At 40.2% G+C, this 22,579-nt stretch overlaps 1 protein-coding gene across 5 annotated transcripts in view; it reads left to right on the top strand.

Annotated features, from left to right (window-relative positions):
* LUZP2 (leucine zipper protein 2) overlaps positions 1 to 22,579 on the top strand; it is a 411,554-nt gene that overhangs the window by 188,441 nt on the left and 200,534 nt on the right. For all 5 annotated transcript variants that reach the window (XM_019551884.1, XM_019551883.1, XM_019551879.1 and 2 more), the window contains exons 3-5: positions 710 to 780; positions 4,337 to 4,418; positions 12,583 to 12,645. In XM_019551884.1, coding sequence (XP_019407429.1) covers positions 710 to 780; positions 4,337 to 4,418; positions 12,583 to 12,645 — 216 coding nt within the window. The remainder of the gene's footprint in view (positions 1 to 709; positions 781 to 4,336; positions 4,419 to 12,582; positions 12,646 to 22,579) is intronic.

Here is a 22,579-nt window from a genome sequence, read left to right as displayed (position 1 = left end):
AGGTTTAGGTTAGATATCAGGAGGCGCTACTTCACGGTCAGGGTGGCTAGGATCTGGAACCAACTTCCAGGAGAAGTGGTGCTGGCTCCTACCCTTGGGGTCTTTAAGAGGAGGCTAGATGTACACCTTGCTGGGGTCGTTTGACCCCAGTACTCTTTCCTGGCATGGCAGGGGGCTGGACTCAATGATCTGCTCAGGTCCCTTCCGACCCTAGGAACTATTAAAAAAAAGTATGACTATGACTGTGAAAAATTCAGCTGATAACCAATCTGAATTATCTCAATTTTACCCTTACTTTTTTTTTCTTCCCAGTTTACACAGGGAATATGCTTACCCTCTTTCTTAATAAGCTTCATTTAAAATTGTCTATATCAAAATCAAAAGATATCAAAAGCAATACTCAAAAAATTATTTTTTTATATGTTTTAATTTGCTTTAGCAGAGAGCAGGAACTATGCAAAGAAATGTACCACTTTTATGGGACATACAGAGCCAATGGCCAATATTATTAGGACATTCTTCAATCTCCACATGTGCCTTTGGAACAGGTGTATGTGGTTAATGCTGAGTTATAGCAATACTTTTCCTTCAAACATGGTAAAATGTGTTTATTCAATGGGAGCTGTTTATAGACGAGGTCACCGTTAATCATTTCACAGTTGAGTAGCATTAACGATCTTTGGTAATACTTTCTCCCCTTTGTTGTCAGTCTTTGAAAAATGATGAGGCATCTGCCAAAAGTGATGTGCAGAAACTTCTGGAACTGGGCCAAAAACAAAGGTAAGACTCTACCTTCTCCCTTCTTTAAGTTTATAAACTGAAAACTATGAGACCATAACATTTAATCTTTCCTTTATTCAAACTTGTAAGCACCTCAGAGAAGTTATTTCCAGTCACTCTCAACTGTGGTAAATAAAAAAGCAAGGGGGAATGCCATTGCAAGATAGTTTCAGCTCTTGGCACTGGATTTATGACCAGATATGTTGTTCCAGGAGGACCCAAACCCTCATACTGACCACAACCTCTCCATATGATAATAGGCAAATTTTATTGATACACAGTGATAGCAGATAAGAATAATGCAAACAATTCTATATCTACCAGGCCCAGGGTTCACAGAGATGAGGTTTATCTGACCCGTATGCAAGCTTCACTCTGAGGTTCTCTCTTGAACGTCAGATATCAGCAGCCTGGAAGTTGAAGGCTGAGCCCCATCCCCCACCCACAGTGGAGCAGGTGAGATGGGCTGGTGGTATACTATAATGGCCTCAGGTTATCCTCTCAGGGGCTCTTTTCTGCTCTGAAATCCCTCTTTTTGTATTCTTTTCCCCACTTTGATGACTCTTCATCCCTGGGCATCATTGATTGTTCTCCCCGTGGTTGTCACACTGTCCATGTTCTGTCCTGTCAGCATATTCCTTTGTTTCACAAAACCATCACATGCACACATCCCAATTTGGACTTTTACCAATCTTTTCCTAATTTGGTCTTGTTACCAAAAGCCAGAAATCTCAAGGGCCCTGCAGTTGGGCACTGTGACCTCGCCAACATGGCAGAGTCCCTTATCTCTGTTTGGATACATTGTTCATGTTAGGGAACAGCAAGGTACATGTCTTCAGTTTCCCAGCCTATGTGTCTGCTTGCTGCTTGCCTGTGTCAGACACAGTGGGCCTTGATGAAACCTTGTCACAAACAGGCTTTTAGAAATCAATGAACCCTTGCCATTGTCCTGGATCTACTTTACCTACAAAACAATTCCCAAAATAAAACCACTGAATACCATTTTCTAGCCATCATCTGCCACATATGAAATTGTGGTTGCCACTGAATGCACTTCACTTCTTAGTTATCCATTGATCATTTTAACAAGAGGCAATGTTTAAATTACATGTACACCACATAGGATAGGTTTAGGTTTCTAAGTATAGTTCAGACCTGGAATCATTTTTGCTTAAGTCAACAAAACTTTGGATCTACATCTTCAAAAGTGATTTGTGTGAATAATGTACATCAGTTTGTTTGTTTTTTATATCCAACCTGAAGTTCACCCAAAGATCCTGATTTTCAAAGAATGGACAAAATCAGTGTTTTGAGAAATCAGGGTCTTTAAACATCCAAAAAAATTAAGCCTCCAAAATAAGTAGGCACTTTGGAAAATTTGGCCTTCAGACATGTCTTGCATTCAGATAGAAGTTGAGAAGTTAATTATGGAAATTTTTTCCAGACAACTTGGGAGGAGATAGGGAAAACACATCACTGATGGGAGCTTAGCATTTATTCTTTACATTCTCTTGTATAAGACACCCCTAGAATGCATCACAGTACATCTAAACTGAATGATGCTTATGTTTTCCATGAAACCGAGTATTTTTTATATAGGAATGTACTGCTGCAACAGAGTTGCACAGTTTGATGTCTACAGTGAACTACTGAATAGCTTCATTTTTTTTATTCATCTCTCTCTCCCTCTCCAATTTCAGTCTTTTATAACACACTTTCAAAAAAAGCCATAGAAACAGTGCTTGTGAGTACTCAAATGATTGCTAATTACACACTGGGGACTGGACTAAATGACCTCCTAAAGTCCCTTCCAGCCCTACATTTGTTATTTTTTCCTACTACATGATGGACTTTGGTTCTACAACAGTTATGGAAGACCATTTTTGAAGTCCATATTTATAACATAGTAACGAAGGAAATAATCATATAATTAATTAAATGAGCGTTGCGTACCTGCACTTTTATGCATCTTTCCCAGTAATTATAGATCAAAGACTGAAAGGAAATACTTCCTAGTAGATAAGCAATATATCAGAATAGAAACCTGTCTTAACCTCATACTTTTAGATCATACTTTTATCCTTTTCTCAGCTCACTCAGTGGAGGGCCATATGATTTATGTACTAAGAGCCTAAGCCTGTACCTAAAGTGCAATTGTCCTCATGTTTAATATAAACCATTTGGATGAACATGTTAAGACCTTCTGGACTGGATCCCTTTATTAAACCCACAAACTGTTTGCTCTCTAGTAATGTGAACTACATTTGGCTGATGGGCTGCACTTTGTCTGCCCATGCTGTGATGCATGACGCAGTAAAATGAAGAATGCCAGGTGGTGTAAATTACTATAGCTCCATGGGCCTCAGTGAAACTGCTGATTTACATCAGTTAAGGATATGAATCTACTGTTTAATGATTAGAAATATAACTCAAATCTCTTACCTTCTGTTCAGTTACATTTTTATGCTGTGCTAGATCTTGGAGGCTTCTGTGACTGTTTAAGTTCTATTATTTCAAGGAACTGTCAACACTCTAAAGTGACTTTGATTTAAGCTGTAACAACATTGGGACTCCTAGTGCTGATGGCCCTCTGCCTTTGCCAGCTGCTTCCAGCACTGTTTCAATTAAATCTTCAGTATACCAGGACTTCCGGTGAACAGTGATGCAGATAAAAAGATGAGCCAGCAAGTGATATACTTCTCGCCTTTTGTACGAGATGCATTCTATACCAATCAAGTAGGCAATAGGCTAAATTCTCTTCTTCACCTGAGCTCTGCTTAAAGCAAACAGGGGTTTCTGGGGGCTGGTTGCAGCAGCATTATCCTGAAGTTTGGCTTATACCAGAGGCAGACCTGACAATGCTGTTGGGCTTATTCAAAATATGTCACCATTGAAGATGTTCTGTGTACAGTTTCTCTAGTCTGTGCCCTATGATGGGAGCTGAGGGGATGGCCACATGTTGTTTAGATCTGACAGTTCTCTGGCAGGAAAATTGTCTGCATTAGTGTCCAGTTTGTTAGCATGAATAATACAATATGAAAAAGAAACCATCACAATCAATATTATTTATATTGTTGTGTCTTCGAAACAAGTATATGCCAAGACCTTTTATAGAGTTATGTATATTTTGCTTCCAGCAAAAGAGAGAACTACTAGGTTAGTTGTATCTGCTGAGATTTTTTTAAAGGAAAATATAGACTAGCTCTCCATGACGGTAGTTTATTTTCAATTAATTGTGCCTTTAGCAGTTTACTTTCTTCTCTATTATTATACCAATTCTTTTTTACTAGAAATTTTACATTGGCAGGTGTTTTACACAGCAGGATAAACAGTAGATACAAAAGGCAGCCAATTTCCATTAGAGATAATTTTCCTCTTGCATTAGCACTAGAGTTCACCGGGTCATTAAGTCTTTATTAACAAAAAATAGACACAGCACACCTGTCTATTACTCCATATAATTAAATGTACCGCCTTTTGAAACTTAAGTAAACAAAAAATATTTCCTAATGGATAGTAGTGATGGAGTTTGTGTTGTGTCTTTTCACCAAACTAGGGAAGAAATGAAATCTCTCCAGGAGGCCTTTCAAAAGCAGCTTAATGAGGCAGCTGAGAAAGCAGAAAAGCAGCAGGCAACTGTGAGTGATTTTTTTTGTCTTTCCTTCATTATTTTTGTTTGCTTCTTCAGTCTTTTCTCTCCTCCTCTCTTGTGAATTTTTCATTATTGCAAATAAGAACTTTGAATGAAAATCCTTTTATTATTTGAGTAGGTATTAATACTTTTTTTAGGTAGAGAAAAAAAGGACTCAGGCCCAAATTCTCAAAGGGAATTTAGGTGCCCAACTACCTTCGAAGATTTTGACCTTAGTCTTTCTTCCAAGAAGAGGCATTCAAGGACCTTTTCCTCCCTTTTATACTTACGTACTGACATAAGTTAAATTAACTTTGTTGCAATCATGCCTGATTTACAACAGTTTCATCAGGAACAGAATCAGGATCCAACTTTTATCTCATTAAAATCCATGGACTATTGACTTCAAAAGGCATTGGAATGCAGTCTGATAATTTATTAAGTTGTGTGGAAGTAAATCATTACAATGTGTAATAGTTTTTGGCTAAATTCAGTACTCTTTTAATGTGGGGCAACTTGTTTGACCTTAGGTTGTTACAGTTACCCCGTTGAGACTAAATGGCCTAGACTACTACTATTTCACAGAAAATTAGAATCTCTTTGTTTCTTTGCTTTTGTACTAGGTTGTAAATAGGAATTATCTCCTATAGATGGCAGTATCTTAATAGCCAGAACATAACTAACTGATATGCCTTCAATTGTTCACCAGCTAACAAGATATATTACTGCAATTTTGAAGCTGTCTTTCAAGATTTCCCATTAATTTCTATTTTCATCCTTCTTTTCCTTTTTTTTCCTTTTTGCTCTGCTTAATTGTTTTATTTTTAGGCTTCCAAGACAATAATGGGGTCAACTCAAGAATAGCATTAAAAAAAAGTTAAATGATTTTGTAAACCATTGCCAAGATGTGGTTTGAATGAAAGGTCATATTACTTTTATTTATACCTGCACCAGGTTTGAATATCCTTGGTAAATAAAATGTGGGTTTACTAACTGGTGATACTCCCACTAAAGAAAATATGAACATTTCCATTGGCTTCACTGACAGTGGGGACAAAGGACAGCTCTGGGTCCCACCGGTTTGGGATCCAAGACTATCCCTTTCCTGACCTTCGGGCCTGAGACATTGTCCGGGAAGGAGGTAAGAGAGGGAAAGACTGTGTCCCAGGCTCTGGTGCTGCCCATACTCTATTCTGAAGCCCAAGTGAGCCTCAGGATCAATTCAAGGGAAGCTCTGGGCCTGGGATATATGCCACACATTCAATTTAAGGCACAATATATACAGGCACCTTAGAGAGGCCCTCATTTAATGTGGAGCATCTTTGTGGCTGGTTTGCCATTTTATCATGCCATAAAGTGGCTGAAGCTGAGGCACGTTACAAGTTATGACATGGTTAACATGGTGTAGGCAGTTATGGGCAGAGTCTAGGCAGATCACAACAGGGTATGTTTGGTCAAGCTAGCTGAGCTGACCAGTTTTACTTTTGATGTGGGCTTTGGCCAAGGACACACTTGCCTCTGCTGCAGCCAGGCTAGTGGATAACACCCGGAGGCTACCCCAAGCTTGTTAGCAATGCAAAATAAAACAAAAGGAAGTTAAACAAATAAGTTAGCACTTAACTATCTTCTAGTGGTTCTTCCAGCTTCACCACCTGGCTGCCTCTTGTCTTTCAGAGACTATGCAGAGCCTGAAGGCTTGTGTAACAAATCAAATGATCAAGCAAGCAAGCAAACAAACAGAGAAGAGCCCTGCTCCAAGCTCTCCTGGTAGCTGCTTAACCCCTGACAGCTCCAGGCAGCCTTCTCCCTCACCAGGTGCAGCCTCTTGAGACTGCTTTCAGTGTCTTTTATCCTTCCCACTCCGGGCTCATGTTGCTAAACCTCTCTCACTCCCCACACCTGTCAGCTCCCTTGCTGCAGGACTCACTATGTCCCAGGACCCAGTTCCCCAGACTCCAGTGAGTTCTCCCTAGTCGGAGTAGGTATGCAGAGATGCTTCTGGAGTGTGGGGCTGTTCATACCCCTCTGAGCCCCTATTAACAGGGCAGGGCCCTATTATACATGCTTAACAATATAACATCTCTCAGAGCCCTATAAAAGCAAAGGACAACTGACCTCAGAGTTATCACATTCTACTTGCCAAATGCCAGTGGCAAGACCCCTATTCTGTCACCTTTAAATAAGGTAAAAGTGCCCTCCCCAGTCCCGCTGCCCACTTCCTACCCATCCTTCAGTTGCAGGACTTCATGGGGGTGGATTTAGGCATACAGGGTCAGGATGGCCTGGGGATTCAGTCCTCTCCTTGAAATTCCCCTTACTAGACATCAAGTGTTGAACATGAAAATTCAGAATTGTAAACAGTTAACACACAGTGGTATCTGAGAATGCTACAGGCTTTATCTCTGTTTAGATGAGGCAAGTGGTGACTAAATGGTAACAGTTAGCAAATTATGTGTATTAATTGCATCTGCTGAATAAGCATTCGTTTTGCACTAAAATGTGTGTGAAATTTAATTATGTCTATATTTCTGTAAGTGCTGCTTTGTCAGGGAACAGTTATAAATTTCATTTTATATGACATTGTAAACAAATATAAACTGAGAAGGGGAAAACAAACAGAAAATCTAAAAAGGTAAAATGAAAAATAAAGTACACAAAAGTTTCATTTTTTTTAATATTGTGCAAGATTTCCTAAAGCTTGTCAGACTCTTGTTGGAAGGTGTTTAGATAATCCGTTTTGCAAGTTGTTCTATCTCGTCTCAGAAATACCATGTCCCTAAATCTCTTATTGCTCATTTTGGGATTGGCCATTTTAATTGTTATATAGGGCTAACACTCACAGGAGTTCATATGCCTTAATTGGATCTTTGATGTAGCTTTGGCTTGATTGCCTTATCAGAAGCTGAGACAGAGCTGGTGGAAAGATTCAACCACACAATCCATGTGTTCACAGTAGCCCAGGCTATATTAAAACCCAGTGGCCCAACTCTATGCCAGCTAGAGTTTGTATATCATCTTCATATTCAGGTTTAGATATGCTAAATTAAAATAAACTAACCTGGAGGAGACTGACTATATTCTCATGTGAAAACAGATAGAATTCCTAGCAGCTGGAAGTGAAGGAAGGCATTTTTGGAAACTGATGCTTCCTGCTCTTCCAGGTTTAGTGAGAGTCAAGCAACACCTGAAAGTTTAGTGCCATTTTGACAAATACAGGGTTCTGTCATTGGTGGAAGGTGAAGACAGTGCCTTGGCTAGTCCTTTCTGACCAACATCATTTCTGGCTTTTTTGGATTTACCTTGAGTCAAGTCCTCTTTGTTTAAGAGCTAATTCCTAGTTATTCTAGTATTTTAGCAGTAGCAGTGGTTGCATTATTTGAGAATTTCGATATATAGTTGAGTTGATATATCATTGGCAGGTAAGACTATGACATTTCCTTATTTTCCCGAGTGGTTTCATCTATCAAAGAGATTCAGACATAGTTGAAGAATCAGAGGAACTTAAAAGCTGAAGAAGAGGTTCTAGTTGATTGGGTTCACCAGGCCCTGGCCACACATGGCTTTTCCCTGATTAGCTGCACACAGTACTTACTAAGGTTAAAGAAATAACAGAGTAAGTAGAGCTAGAAAGCTTTTAAATAACTGACAACTGGCTGTTAAAATCAGCTGACAGAGACAAAGTGTATGTGTCCAAAATGTGATAAAACTGTTATATCTTTCATACCTTTGTTATGCATTGAATTACCGTAGAAGCGACTTTTATGATTTCATAAGAAAACCAGTCACTAGTTATTACACAGATGCCCATATTTCACTACTTTGACTTGTCATCTTCCAGGTCTGATCTGCAAAAGCCTTGAAATACCCTTGTAATTATATTTTTGACAACCCAACATAACCTAGTCATCTCCCAAGAAGGGACAGAAAAGTGAGGCATCTGGTGAGAAGTTTAGACCTCATTAAATTAAGGAGAAAGGGGAGGGAGGCTAGGTAGATGCTGAGGCCTTGTTGAGTCAAGGTTTTCCTGACACCAGAGCAAGACAGTTTCAGGGGCACAGGGCCTCCAGTCTCTCCAACAATTTGAAAACAATTTGAAACAGTTAGCTATCACTCTCAATCAGATGCTGGATTTGAAGGTCCAAGACGCCCCTTTCAGTTCTGTCTTTCTAAGATTTCATCCAAAATTCTTGTACTATACCAGAAGTATTTCACTTTTGCTTCATTTAAACAATCAGTGTCTTGCTTGGAGTAGAAGTATAACAAAACTCTTAATGGAAAACCCTGGATACCAAAGTAAAACACTTTGTGTAATGAAAGGATCTATTTTTTAAGGGTTTGGTCATACATCCTGCTGAAAATACTTTCAGCTCCATTTGCTTTAATGGCAGTTAAGGGCATGTTAGGGGTGTGGGAGGAAGGGGCGGCAGGGAATGTTTGCCAGAAGTTTGCAGAGTTGAGCCCCCAAATGCAGCATATATTTTATGGGTTTTGCAGCATACTGTCCAGGTCTTTCTAAGCTTTAAGGTTGTTGTTCCTCCTGCTTTGCTTTAGAGGCCAAATACTGCTCCTATTTTTTCCAAGCCAATGGGAAGGGAGATTTTTTTTTTCTTTTTAATATTTTGAAAGAATTTTCTTCTGTAAAAAATCATGCCTTGGGCAAAAAAAAACCCCAATTCCCAAAAAACAAACCAAACCCCTGCTTGCCTTATTTTCAGTCCCAGGTAAATTAAATCTTGAATTGGATTATAACTAATATGCCGCTGTTCCATGGTTCTGTGGACAGTGGCAGTGTGGTCATGTGCTGCCATAGCAATTAACTTCTAGAGCAGACTGTATTTCAGTACAGTGTTACTTGTTCATGGCTTAACCTGTCCTAAGTGAGACATAACAAGTCTGAAGATGAGTAAATAAGAATACCAGGACAAGCTATCACTCTGCAATAATTATTATATATGGGTGGGATTTTTTTCCATCCCTTACCTCCTGTAAATAACTAAATATTGTCTGACTCTTAGATCATCACCATCTGCTAAGGCATTTTGTATTTCAATGGAGAGAAATCTAATTTGAAAATTTCAAGGTCAGAAACTGCTGAGACTGAAGGCCAGTGGATGGAAGCTGTTGTCTTTAATAAATGTAATAAGCTCTGAAGCACAGAAAGCTCCAAATATTTTGAGTGCTTGTCTCCTGGAGACACAGAAGCACCATCCTTATTTAACATTGAAAATTTCAGTCTTGGAGCTTGAATATATTTTCATTATGCTTGTTTTCATTACTCTTAGTTATTAATTAAAGGCAGCCAATATTTGATGGTTATTGAAAGTCAAACTATGAGAAGAGTGAACAAGCATCCCAGGTGTCCAGAGATGCATAAAACTCTTGAGTGATTGCTCCAACTTTCATTTAAATAAAAAGAGCTTGATTGTCCATTTTTGTGCATAAAGTAACAGGTGTATTAGGCTGTAGAAGGTTAAAATCAGGGTTTTTACACCTACCTTAGAAATGATTCATGCACCATTATTACATGCCCCAGAGCAGTGTTATTCAACTCAGAGTTTTTGAACCACATCATAGTCTTCCATGTTGCTTTTTCCTTGGGTTGGAATAAAAGTCCTGTAGGCTATCTTGATACTGAGGCAGCTGCCTTACGGCACAATAGTACAGAGACTGAGTATACAGACAGATATATTGAAATGGACAGATGGGTTATCTCTATATTACCTGTGGTAGCCAGTGGTATAAATCAACTTCTGTGGGTCTCCATAGTTATGTTTTATGACAAAATGGCTCTTCAGCTGTTGGAGATTGAGTAGTACAGTCCTAGAATTCGAATTATAAGTGCAAATAATATATTTCTATTAATTGAGACATACTTTATCTGAAAAGAAAATATTTTTTGGTAGGCTCTTGTCATTTTTCTGGAAAAAGTTAAATATGCTTATTTTAATGAGCTCCTTGGATACCTGGTGATGCCTGTATTGGTGTGTGTGTGTGTGGGGGGAATGTGTGCATGTCTGTGTGAAATGACCCCCTATAAAGTGGTACAAAGGTATCTGTGATGTAAATTTCAACTGATAGAGAAAACCAGAAATAGAGATAATGTAGTGAGAGCATTTTCAATACCATATGTCTCATTATTTTAGATATTCGACTAACACTAGAAATGACTGGGAAAAGGGGCCACCAAAAAAACCCAACCCAAAACAAAGCCCAAGGATTTTCTTTTGAGGATAATGACTAAAGAATAGAGCTGATGTCAATGGAAATCATCTTTTTTTTTTGTCACTCTTAACTATGCTTTGAACAGATAACACACTGCATCTAAATGGCCACTTTTATCCTCTTAGACGTATAGAGTCAGGGTGACTTTCTGAAGTAATTTAGTGGTGTCCAAAAATATCTGGCTGAATGTCTTGTAGATTAAAATTCTCTGTTTGAGTACTCTAATCATCAGTGAGTTGCTGAAAGTCTTCAACTCCTATTAAAATCAATGAGTGTAAAGGTAGTCAGCATTTTCCACTATCAAGCCCTTCAGGCACAGAATTGTACAGCAACGGTTCCTTATGTGACTGCCAATCAACCCTGATCTGACGTGCCTCTCCCCTTTTACCCATTAAGTAATAAGACAATTAGTTGGCTTCTCTGCTGGCCTTGTTAACAACGCCAAGTCTGGTGATGGTTTTTAAATTACTGACATCTGTCTACTTGGAAGTGGACACAACCCAGTGAGTATAACTGTCATATAGTAAGGACTTTCTGTCACTTTCTGATCTGAATAACATTCAGGCCCTTGATTAAGGTGTGGAAGACTCTATATTCTATTAGCTGGTGCTTAAGGCAGCCAGTTTTCCCACAATTAATCTATAAGTACTGTTTTCTGAATAGTTAAAATTAAATTAAAAATGAAATTAAAAGTGTTCTCTGAAGGCAGCTGTTTTAGAGAGCAAAGAGAGATGTTCTATTTTCAAATATGTGAATAACTATCGTACTGGTAAAAAAAAGGATTTATTCACGTATAATTGTTCTAAATCAATGACTCTGAACTGGGGTGCCAGGACATCCTTTTTAGAGTTGCTGCTGAATGTAAATACTTTTAGGTTTGTGAACATTTATATATGATTCACAAGATAAGGCCAGAGACTTCAAATAGGAATCTATAGAGTTAAAAACACTCTAACCTGTTGTCTTTTTTGAGTTCTTTGTCACAGAATAATTGCTTTTTGGTTATTCTGTAGTCAAAAAAATGTGAAAGATTAAAACCTGGGATTTTTATGAGGGGTGCTTTGAGCCTAACGTGTCTTTGAGTCTAATAAGGGGTATCTTGAGTCTAAAAAGGTACCACTGTTCTAAATACATTCCTCTTTTAACTCTCTGTCCCTGAAAGGAATTGTATACAATCCAACTCCTTTAAGACCATTACAAATTGACTTTTATAAAGCAATGAATCTTTTTTTTTAATTGCATGCACCCTAGAAACTCAGACTCAACCACCTAGTTGTGCAAGATGAACTTGAAATTCTCATAAACTATGGACTAACTTCAGATACTTTTATTTATCCTACACTTTGTTGCATGGAGTGTCCTAGTGAACATTAGGACCTTGGCTTCAGTGTTGTCAGATTCACTGGAGGTTACTAGAATGTGGCTGCGATAGATGCATTAATATGCAGGAGGTGGCATACAGGGGAGTTTTGAACAGGTGCAACATTATAAAATCAGGTAATTTATTGTTCCAAAACTCTATTTCTCTGAAGATCAACCTCAGCTTTACTGTAAAAAAACAAAAGCCTTGTATGCACTACTAAAAATACAAAACTAGAACTCTAAAGTGTTTCATATATAATAAGCTTCTTTTTCTAACCTGGCTTTTTAGAAAATTATTTAGCTACTTGTAGATTGTAGATTATTACTTTATTACAGCTTATTCAACAGACTGTAGATTGTCACTTTATTACAGATTATTCAACAGATACAAAACTGTGATCTGTGAACAGCCTATAGTTTGATGGGTATATCTTTCTTCTAAGAAAAAGTATGACTAGTGGCTTTTTCACATTGCCTAACAAAATGTTGAAGGAGAAAACAAAACTAACAATGGCAATGAAATGACGTTGCATTTGTACCATACTTTAAAAATTCACATTGGGCTGTATTTTTTTTTTAATTTCCAGATAAATTTTCTGAAGACAGAAATGGAGAGGAAGAGCAAAATGATCAGAGACCTCCAGAATGAGGTACAGGTGTATTTGATTCTCAGAAAAATATTTTAAATTGGATTTTAAAGCAGACTTCAGTTTGTTCCAGGAGATAAAATTGTGAAACCAATAAAGAGCAAATCTTCAGTGTATTTACAATAAAATTATAGTTTCTCAGGTTTATTTTACTGTTCTAGAATTGGGAAACTTTCCGGATTTAAGATACAACATCATTCAGAGACAACTTTTCATCCTAGTGTTATTTCAGAGTACATAACAGTGAAAAAACAAATGTAAATTAATATTAAAACACAATATCTGTCATCAAAATGAAATGAGAACATTTTAAAATATTTGAAGCTCGTATGTTGTTGTAATTTTTAGCATCTACCTTATTCATATAAGTACAGGTTGTAATGGAAAACAGTGTGGATCACTCTACATTTTATACCAGCACGCAGAGCTTACCTGTAAGCCTACATCATTTTGGGGCTCAGTTCATAAACAACCCAAAAAGCTTGGGCCAGATATTATGGACAAGCCAAGGTTTTCACTAGGGTTGATGGTTCAATGTTGTATATCATTTATCAGTAGGGATCCTGGTTTTCTCTGTTTAAAAATCACAAATTATCTGATTAAAACATCAAAATACGTGATTAAAATGAAAACCCACTATATATATATATATATATATATATATATATATAGGTATCAGTTGAATACAAAGTTTTATTGATATATTACAGTTTTAAAGCAGTTTGGGAACCTACCAGTACCTCAATCACTATACTAAAATAAATTCTAAATACCTGTATATTTTGGCATTTGATTTGGGGTTTTTCAACATGAAAAACCAGAGCTTCTGCTGCCCAATGCACAGGGGTCCAGCTGTGGTTGAAATGCTTTATGGTTCTGAGAAGTCCCTGCCAGTGCCCCTCACTCCCTGCCTGCCCCACCACTCCCCCCCTCCTGGCAGCAACTCCCCCCATGCACCAGGATGCAGTGGGGTAGAGGTGTGGGGTTTGTGGGGGATGGGGGGATGTAGTATGTGGGGTTTGTGCAGGGGTCTGCATATGGGGTTTGCGGTACACAATCCCCACCTCCAGTGGCTAAGCAACAGTAGGTGGTGGGCCCTCAAGGCACTCATGGCCACATCAGGCAGAGCCCCCAGTAGCATGTGCCTCAGGCTGAGACCCAGGGCCTGCACACATTGGCACAGAGTTGGCCTGGTCCACTGATGCATGCCTTTGCATCAGACTGCTCCATGCCAGCGCATGCATTGTGGCACTGCAGGTGGGAGCTGCGCACCATCAGGGTGGATAGGCTCTGTGCCTCCATGTGTGGCTTCCCACTGGAGCCCCCCTACCCCAGCCCTGGCAATCACCCACTCCCACACTTGACCTACAGGGGCCTTGCTGGTGCCTCCATCCCCAACCTACAGCCTCTAACCCCTCCCCCAGCACCACCAGAGGGAGCCCCCATCTGGCACCCAGCTCCCTGTAAGTTCCACTTATCCCAAAGTCTCCAGGAGGGAAAGTGAGCCTGAACCAAGCCCTGGCTGACTTGAGAGTCTCAGGCTCTGCCCTTCCCACCTCCCTCTCCCTCAGGACAGGGCTAAGGGTTTGCCCTTTTTGCAAGATGGGCAGAGAGCTCTTTGCAAAAGTGGAAAATTCACGTGTTTCTCCCTTAAAAAGAAAAATCTGCCTTTTTCTCTGTTAAAAGGGAAAATAAACATTTTTCTCTATTTTTCCATGGGGAATGGAAAAATTGTATCCCTTTTTATCAGTAATCAATACCATTGCTTGATCATAAAAAAATAGTATAAGAGACCCAGAGTTGAGATGAAAAGAGAACACTGAGAAGAAACAAAGCTTATTGTGGATTTTTCTATGTCTTCATAATAAATTCCACACCAGTTCTTCTTAAATCAAGCAACCAGCATTCAGTATATTCTGAAAATGGATGAACCATGTTCAATTATATAGCCTTAGTACTTTTTTTTTTTCCTTCCCCCCAGATGTTCATTTTGGCTAAATGCATGTAGCCAGACTGATAGGGATAGAGAAAGGACTGGAAATTTCCCACAGCACTTACAATGAAAGAGATTATAACTTTTCTCCAAAATTGGAACATATGGCTGGCTGGTGGAGAACGACGCTTTCACTGACAGTTGAAAAATGTAAATGCATCCGTAAAATGAAACAGTGTTTTGTTTTTTTAAGATAAACTGAAATGGCAATGTGAAGTACTGGTTCTTATTTCTGAGATTTGGTATTTGGCTGTAGTTGTTTTTAAATTTGTTTTGCTTCTTAGTTGGCTTGGTTTTTATATATAGTAGTACAGAATTCATGTTCAGGGTCATAATAATTTGATTTAACTGCATACTGTATCACTACCCTTCTCAAATTCCAAAGTAAAGTTCTCTTTCCTTTAAAGAGATAAGTTTGTTACAGCTGATGATATACCTCATTTTTAGAAATGGAATAATAAAAATAAACTATGGTTGCAAATGTGGTGCTGCATTGCTCTAGTTGTATACCAAAGATGAAACCTTAAAAATCTAGCCAGAAAATACATAAAAAACCCCCTCATAATGTATTTATTAAACATCTTCTTGAATATCATGTATTATTTACTTGGGATAGGAAAATGTTTAAAATGGAGTAATCAAAACACTTTTTAAGGAAAAGGTTTGGATACTTGTACTCAAATGTAGTAGTAAGTACTTTAACAGTTTGCTCCACTGACACTGACTGCTTCAAGGACTGTCGTACCATACAACAGAAGCAAGGCATTTGGTTTTCAAAATGCAGAAGTGAAAGTAACTGTCTACAAGAATTAGGAGAGTGAAAGTATCAAGGTGCGAGAGAAATTGTGTAGGGAACTCCAGAGGAGCAAAAGGAGCAAAAAACTAGAGAAATTTAAAATGAATATAGCTTAACATTTCCCAACAGTGAGATTGAAGGTATAGTGGGGAATATTCTGTCAGGAGAACAGGGATATCATAGTTTTTATAATCAAAATTCAACTGTACAAAGCATTTTATAATACTTACAATATCTTGCACTGCTTGGTAGACTGTTCTAAGTGATCTGATTTATTTCTGTGGTTCATTTCTGTGATATTTTTGTATGAATCAAACCTTTTCATTCAGTAAATGATGTAGTCTATTGCCAAATATACTTCAGCATGAAATTCTGACTACCGGCTTTCTGGCTATAAAAAGGTTAATATGCAAGACTTTTCACAGTGTAACTATTTATGACTAAGTACTCATGCTGATGGATGCAGCCATTCATTTGAGTTAACATCTATAACAATGTCCTTCATAATTATATGAAAGAGGCTTATGGATTAGATAGAATTAAAGCTGCTGTTTTTATGGTGCTTCATGGATTCATTGGTTGCAACCACGCCTGGAGGATAAAATCATGTAGCACAATGACTTCAGCAGGAAAAGACAGGTTCAATTCTCTGGTTGTCCAGTTTGAATTTTTTGAACAAACACTATTTGGCATAATGCACTTCTTGTCCTGTGGGGCCAGGCCAACTCTCAGGATCTCAAAATTGCACTGTTAGAGGGGTGGGTGTGACACAATTACACACATACACACACACACACACACACACACACACACACAAACCAGTTAGGCACATACACACATTAGGTGCATACACACACACTACCAACTCAGGGACGTGCACATGCAAGATTACTGGTCAAAGCACATGCATACCTATCACCAATTCAAGCACCCACACACTGTACACACCAAAAATTAGACAAAAATCAATTGTCAATACCTGCACACCCAATACACATACACAGATTACTAATTTGTATACCACAAACACAATTATATGTATATATATTTGCCAGTTCACCCCTGCCCCCCCAGACACCTATACATACACACAGGTGAGTTCCTGACTTGGGTGATGTGGTGTGTTTGTGTGTGCCTGGGGTACTGGGGGTACCTAGGGTGCTTGGTGACTATGGGAGGGGGAATCAAGGGTCAAAGATTTTCAGGAGGGGGAGGAGGGAGATGGATAGGGGTTAAGATGAGAGAGGGAAAAATAAGAGAGTGAAAGTGCCAGGGCCAGGATTAGAACTAGTAGACTGGAGGGGAGCTGAGGTTACTTAAGGTCAAGTGGCCCTGTGGTTACTTGAGGTCACTGGTGCTGTGGTGGAAGTAAGGGAAAAAGCCTGGTGGAGACAGCCAGGAAAGAGAGAGGCAGAAAGCTGGGAGATCAGGTGGGCTGGAAACTGAGAAGCAGAAAGCTGGGAGATTGGGAGCTGATAAGTGGTGGCAAGGAGAAGACAGCCAGAAAACCGAGAAGCAGAAACCTGGGAGATAGCTGGGAAATCAAGGAGGAGGGTTGGAAGGTCAAAAAGACAAAAACCCAACTCAGGGTTTCAAAATAACAGGTTTATTAAACAGACAACACCCTACACAGCCCCACAAAGTAATTGGTTCACACACACACACAGAGCAAATGAGCCCATAATGAGCTTAAGCCTCCAAAATTCAAAGCATTTTTAAAGATTAAAAAAAAAACTTGAAGGAAATTTCAAAAAGCTGCTGCAAGTAGATAGAATCAAAGATGTAATTTGAAAATGTCAGAAACATATTCTCTAAAAGGTGTAGACTCTTTTTGTTATCTCCAACTTCACCAAAACTGAAATCAGTTTGTGGAACATTTAAAAGTTTCAAGGTCATCATCTACGATATTTTTCAAGCAAAAAAATGTATTCAAACATTTTTTCTTAGCTCTAGTCAGAATGTGTGGGTTCTTTTCTTAGCTCTGCTGTTCAGCTTTTTATTTTTGCTAATATAGACCTAAAGTATGTAAAATAGATTCAAACTGTCAGTGTTATTTTTGTCACACTTGATGGGCATGGTAATATTCCTTGATTATTTTCCTCCTTATAAGGAGTTTCGTGACAGTTTTGAAACACTGAATGATATTGAATGGTATCATCCCTCATACTCCAAGTTCCACAGCTTATGAGGCTACCTGTTCTGATTCTGAGCCTCTTGCACCTGATATGCAAAGGCTTCACAGTGCCTTGACTCTAAAACTTTCCTATGCTTCTTATTACTTAGTAAAAATGTTAAGTTGATAGGCCCATGCTGGCCTTCACCTTTGAAAGGATCTGTTTCTTCATTTGTAAGAACTTTGCTCATTTTCCTACAGACATATCCCTTTAGTTTAACTACTCATCTTTGTACGGCCATTTTCCTGCACATGTGCAATGTACAAAATAAATGTAAAGCTATCAAGTGCCTGATTATTCACTGTTTTTCTCCATGTGTAGCCATTCCCAAAAGTGCAGAGTGGATGATAAGCAGGCCAGGTTCTTTGAGTAGATGTGATATCTTTTATTAGACCAAGTAGTTGGAAAAAAGTTCTTTGCAAGCTTTCCGGTGCAAACACCCTTCTTCAGGCGTAGGGAGTCTGCCATTTTGAGATTTCCAAGGAATGAAAGAAGCTAAAAATGTGACAGGATGTCAGTGAGAAGGTAAATAGGTAGAAATTAGGAAAAGAAAAAGCGGAGAAAGGAAGGGAGGGGGGGAAACAAGGGGTGGGTGAGAAGTCAAAGGTAAGTAAGGAAGAAAAGAGGATGCCTGTGAAAAAGTAAATAAATGGAAATTAGGAAGACAAAGGATAGAAAAAGCATTGGAGGACTTATGGCCTGCTGCAGGCACAGCCCTGCAGCAGCATGACACTGCCTGACACCTGGCAGCTGAACATGGCAAACAGAGCTAGCCCAGCCCAGTCTACTGATATGAGCCTTTGGTCAACACCAGGACAGCTCCTGCCATGACCTAGGTCTCCAGGCACTGTACACAGAAGCTGTATGCCCTTGGGCTGGGTACATGGAAGCCTGGCACATTCCACTGGCACATGGCCTCTGAGTGCAATGCCCGGAGCCCTAGGTCACAGCAGGAGACATCCAGGTCCTGTGCAAAGGTGCACAACCCCCAGGCTGGGCTGGGTTGCAGTGGGCTGGCTCCATTCACCATGTGCAGCCCCCAGGTCACAAGTGGCACCTTGGTTCCCCCCTCAAACCCCTCCCACAACCCCCCCCCACACACACCCATGAATCCTACACCTACAACCCCCCCAAGAAACCTCACAATCCCTCCCATCCCCAAGTCCCTACTTACCAGGGTCCAAGCTGCAGCTGCCACCTTACCCTGTTTTATTTGTTAGACATGGCCATAGGGTTTAAGTAATAAAGAAACAAAATCTGTTTCTTAGAATGGCTTTTTTACATCATAGTTGAAGTCTTGGAATGATATTAAACATGGCATTCATAGCCAAAACAATGTTGAAAATTATAATGTTTGCCTAAATTTTCTTGAATCTTGTCTACTGCTCTTAGACAAAAACTTGTTATTTTGTTGGGTACTAAACTAAAGGTATAGAATCTTTAAAAAGGTTACATCTTAAAGGGTGAAGTTGCACTTTACACTTAGAGCATGTAAAACTAAGTAGTGTTAAAGTTAAAACATGTGAACAGTTGCACATTGAAGGTAAATAGAATTAGTAATATTTCATGAGTGAGAAGTGCTAGTACCTCCAGAATCTTTTTTCTGAATTTCAAAATGCTTTAAGAGTAGGAGCCCAAGAGAAGATTGAGCCTTGTCCTCATCAGAGTGCCCTTTATTATTTAGGGCACATCCTCAATTACAATGTCATATCTGAAGTTGAAATAACCAAAGGTCAAAAAGAGGAGAACAGTGCCTATTCCAATGCTTCGAAATTAAATCTGCCTTTTCTAATATATCCTGTGTTATTATTCTTGTCTGTTCCCATCTACCAGTCATACAAGGATCTTGCTCATAACACACAAAATAAATACTTCATTGATATATCTGATTAACACAACAGCTAGTTTAAACATGTCTTTCCTATATAGATCATTAGAGTTGTATTAGAACATGGAAAATCTTGGGGTTCAAGCCCTCTTTTAATAGTTACTGTTTTTAGGAAATGTAGTTTTGAGGATTTTTTTTTCTTCTGTAACCAGAGGCATTTGGGCTTCTTATTTGTGCTGTGACCAAGAGGAGTAATTCTGAAGTGGAGTGTTATTATCACACTCAGAGATCACTGGGCACAGCACTGGGAGGTTAGGGTTTAGCTGTGTCTCTGTTACAGATGTTTTAGACACCTCATGTTGCATGCATCTTTTCTAAGTATCTTCCAACATAGAAATCCAGAACTTTAATATTTCCAAATATTAGTCACAAAGAACATGGTCTTCAGAATGGTTTAGTAACCCTAGGTGCCTATACATGTGCAGTGAGGCTGCTCTGATGTCCTGTAATTGTAGGATGTCAAAGCAAACTTGATTAATTGAGTCTGCTGGAGTATGGTAATTACTGTAGTCCAGCAGACTCCAGCATCATATGTATTAGTAACCCTGTGCTGAAAACTGGTGGTGGAGGTGCTTTAAGTAAGCTTGTTTGACAAGCTTTAGTTAAAGCACCCCCGCCATCCTTTTCCGCATGTGGACACTGATACACAAGATGCTCCAGGTGCTTTAATTAAAGTGGCTCAGAGCCCCCTGCAGCACTCCTGGAGCATATGTATAAACGCTTCCCAATTCCAATGAAAATTTCATGGCTGGTGTCGAGCCATGAAAAATCATGCCTCAGGTATTTCGGGCTGGATGTCCACTGTAATGATCCTATGCTGAACTGGGGAAAATCCAGTCTTAGGTCCTGGCTGGAAGTAATCAGGGAAATGAGCAAAGTAATCTTTCAAGAAGGCCTCACTTACACTGGCCTTATAATATCAGAGCACGGAGAAAACAGCTGCCTAGGGAAGAAACTGTCTTTCTGTACCCATGGCATCTTGGGAAGTCCCAGACCTGATTCTGGTGCTTAATCTTGACTTGTGCCCTGGCAACAGAGATGACCTACCTTGACCACCCATGTCCTGCCTGGTCCATTACAGCCACATAATTAAGACATTGTAAATACTACACAAATAAAAATCAATCTGTGTTTCAGTTTTTGTAGTTATAAGTTAGTAATGGTATGTCAGATGCAGTACTACTTTATTGTATCAGCAGTTACACTAGGGATTGATTTGAATCGCTAATACCCTCCAAGCAGCAGCATAATCCACTGAAGAGGGCACTGGATGGAGGTTCAGAAAACTTGGGTCCTATACCTTTTCTAGCTTGTAAACTGCTGCGTAGATCTGTATTCTTTGTTTAAACAGATAGTGGTGGCCAACCTATCTGGCCCCACAGGCCTGATTAGTGCTATGGAGCCTGTCCTCGACGAGCCTTCTTGTACACCTCCTGGGGTTCTTTTTCCAGGTTGGTGATTATTCCCCTTCCGAACCAGTTTGTCTCCATGGGTTGTCTTCTCCCCTGTCCTCAAACCCCGCCCTCTCCTGCCACGACTTGGTGTTTCCTTAGTGGTGCAGGCCTAGTTCACGGGTCCCTCAGTGGCCCGGGCTTGGCCCGCCGGTTGCACACGGGGCTCCACCACCCCTGCACCCTGGCCTCACGCCACCTCTGGGCCCCCCTTCTCCGAGCCTGCTCCGCTGCTTCTGCCTGCTACTGTCCTGGCTTTCTTACTGGCTTCCCCAGTCCGTTCTTGTCTTCCTGCCTGTCCGGTGAGTCTTCCCCGCTTCTTTGGGTCACGGGACATAACCCCCTCCACCAGCTGCCTTGTGGTGGTTCCTGTGGTCTCGTGTTGCCGGTATCGTTGTCCTGTTGAGGACTTTGTCTGCTCTGGCTGCGCCTGTCTGGATCCGAGGCATCGTCGCATCTAGAGAGAAAATTCACAGTGATGTTATCCTTCCCTGGGCGATACGAGATACAAAATTTGAAGGGCTGTAGTGCCAATGCCCACCTCATTATATGGCCATTATCCGTTTTGGCCGTACTAAGCCATTTCAGGGGCTCGTGGTCTGTTATGAGTGTAAATTCTCGCCCTAGTAGGTAATAACAGAAGTGCTCCACTGCCCATCGGATGGCTAGGCACTCCCGTTTGATGGTCGCATACCTGGTTTTCACAGGTAATAGTTTTCGGCTGGCATAAGCCACGGGTCGGTCCACTCCGGCATCCTGCTGCGTTCGCATGGCCCCTAGTGTCACTGATGAAGTGTCAGTCTGCAATGAAAAGGGTTTTTCGAAGTCCGGGGTGTGTATTAGCACATCGTCACACAGGGCCTCCTTTAAAGTGTGAAAGCTACTTAACATTGCTCTGTTCCTTTGTACCCTTTTTCGTCGCGTCCCTTTTAAGGCTTCTGATAGAGGCGCTGCTAGCTCAGAAAACCGGGGTACAAATCGGCGATAATAATTCACCAAGCCTAAAAAGGATCGTAACTGTTTGGATGTTTGAGGGGCCTGGAACGAACAAACAGCCCATACCTTATCTTCTAACGGCCTGATGGTTCCTTGGCCTACTAGAAACCCCAAATATTTGGTGAATTTGTGTGCTAATGTGCATTTTTTTGGTGTCACAGTTAAACCAGCTTTCTGTAACTCAGCTAGCACTACTCGAAGTGCTTGAATGTGTTGATCCCATGACAAGGTAAACACCACTATATCGTCTATGTATGCAACGGTGTACTCAGTGTGGGGCGCCAGGAGTCTATCCATCAACCGTTGAAATGTTGCTGCTGCCCCATGTAGACCGAATAGCATTTTAACGAATTCGTACCGCCCCCATGGCGTTCCAAAGGTTGTCTTATGGTGTGTCCCGGAGCGCAGCGAAGGTATGAACCCTGAAGGGTCCAAGGGGGCCCTGGGGGGCAGCACACCATGGGGAAATGAAAAGAGAAGAGAAACTAAACAAAAAAAACTTACCGGCTGCAGGAAGCGCGGCGGGGATCACAGCGGAGCGAAAAGCGGCGGTGGGTCCCGCGCGGCTCGTTAGCCACGGTTTACTTAAAGGGGCAACAGCTGGGGAAGCGGGGGGTGGAGAACCAGCAAGAGAGAATA

This window comes from Crocodylus porosus, unplaced genomic scaffold, assembly GCF_001723895.1.
Source record: "Crocodylus porosus isolate Cpor-Errol unplaced genomic scaffold, CroPor_comp1, whole genome shotgun sequence".
Taxonomy (NCBI): Eukaryota; Metazoa; Chordata; order Crocodylia; family Crocodylidae; genus Crocodylus; species Crocodylus porosus.
This window is presented reverse-complemented; position numbering and strand designations above follow the sequence as displayed.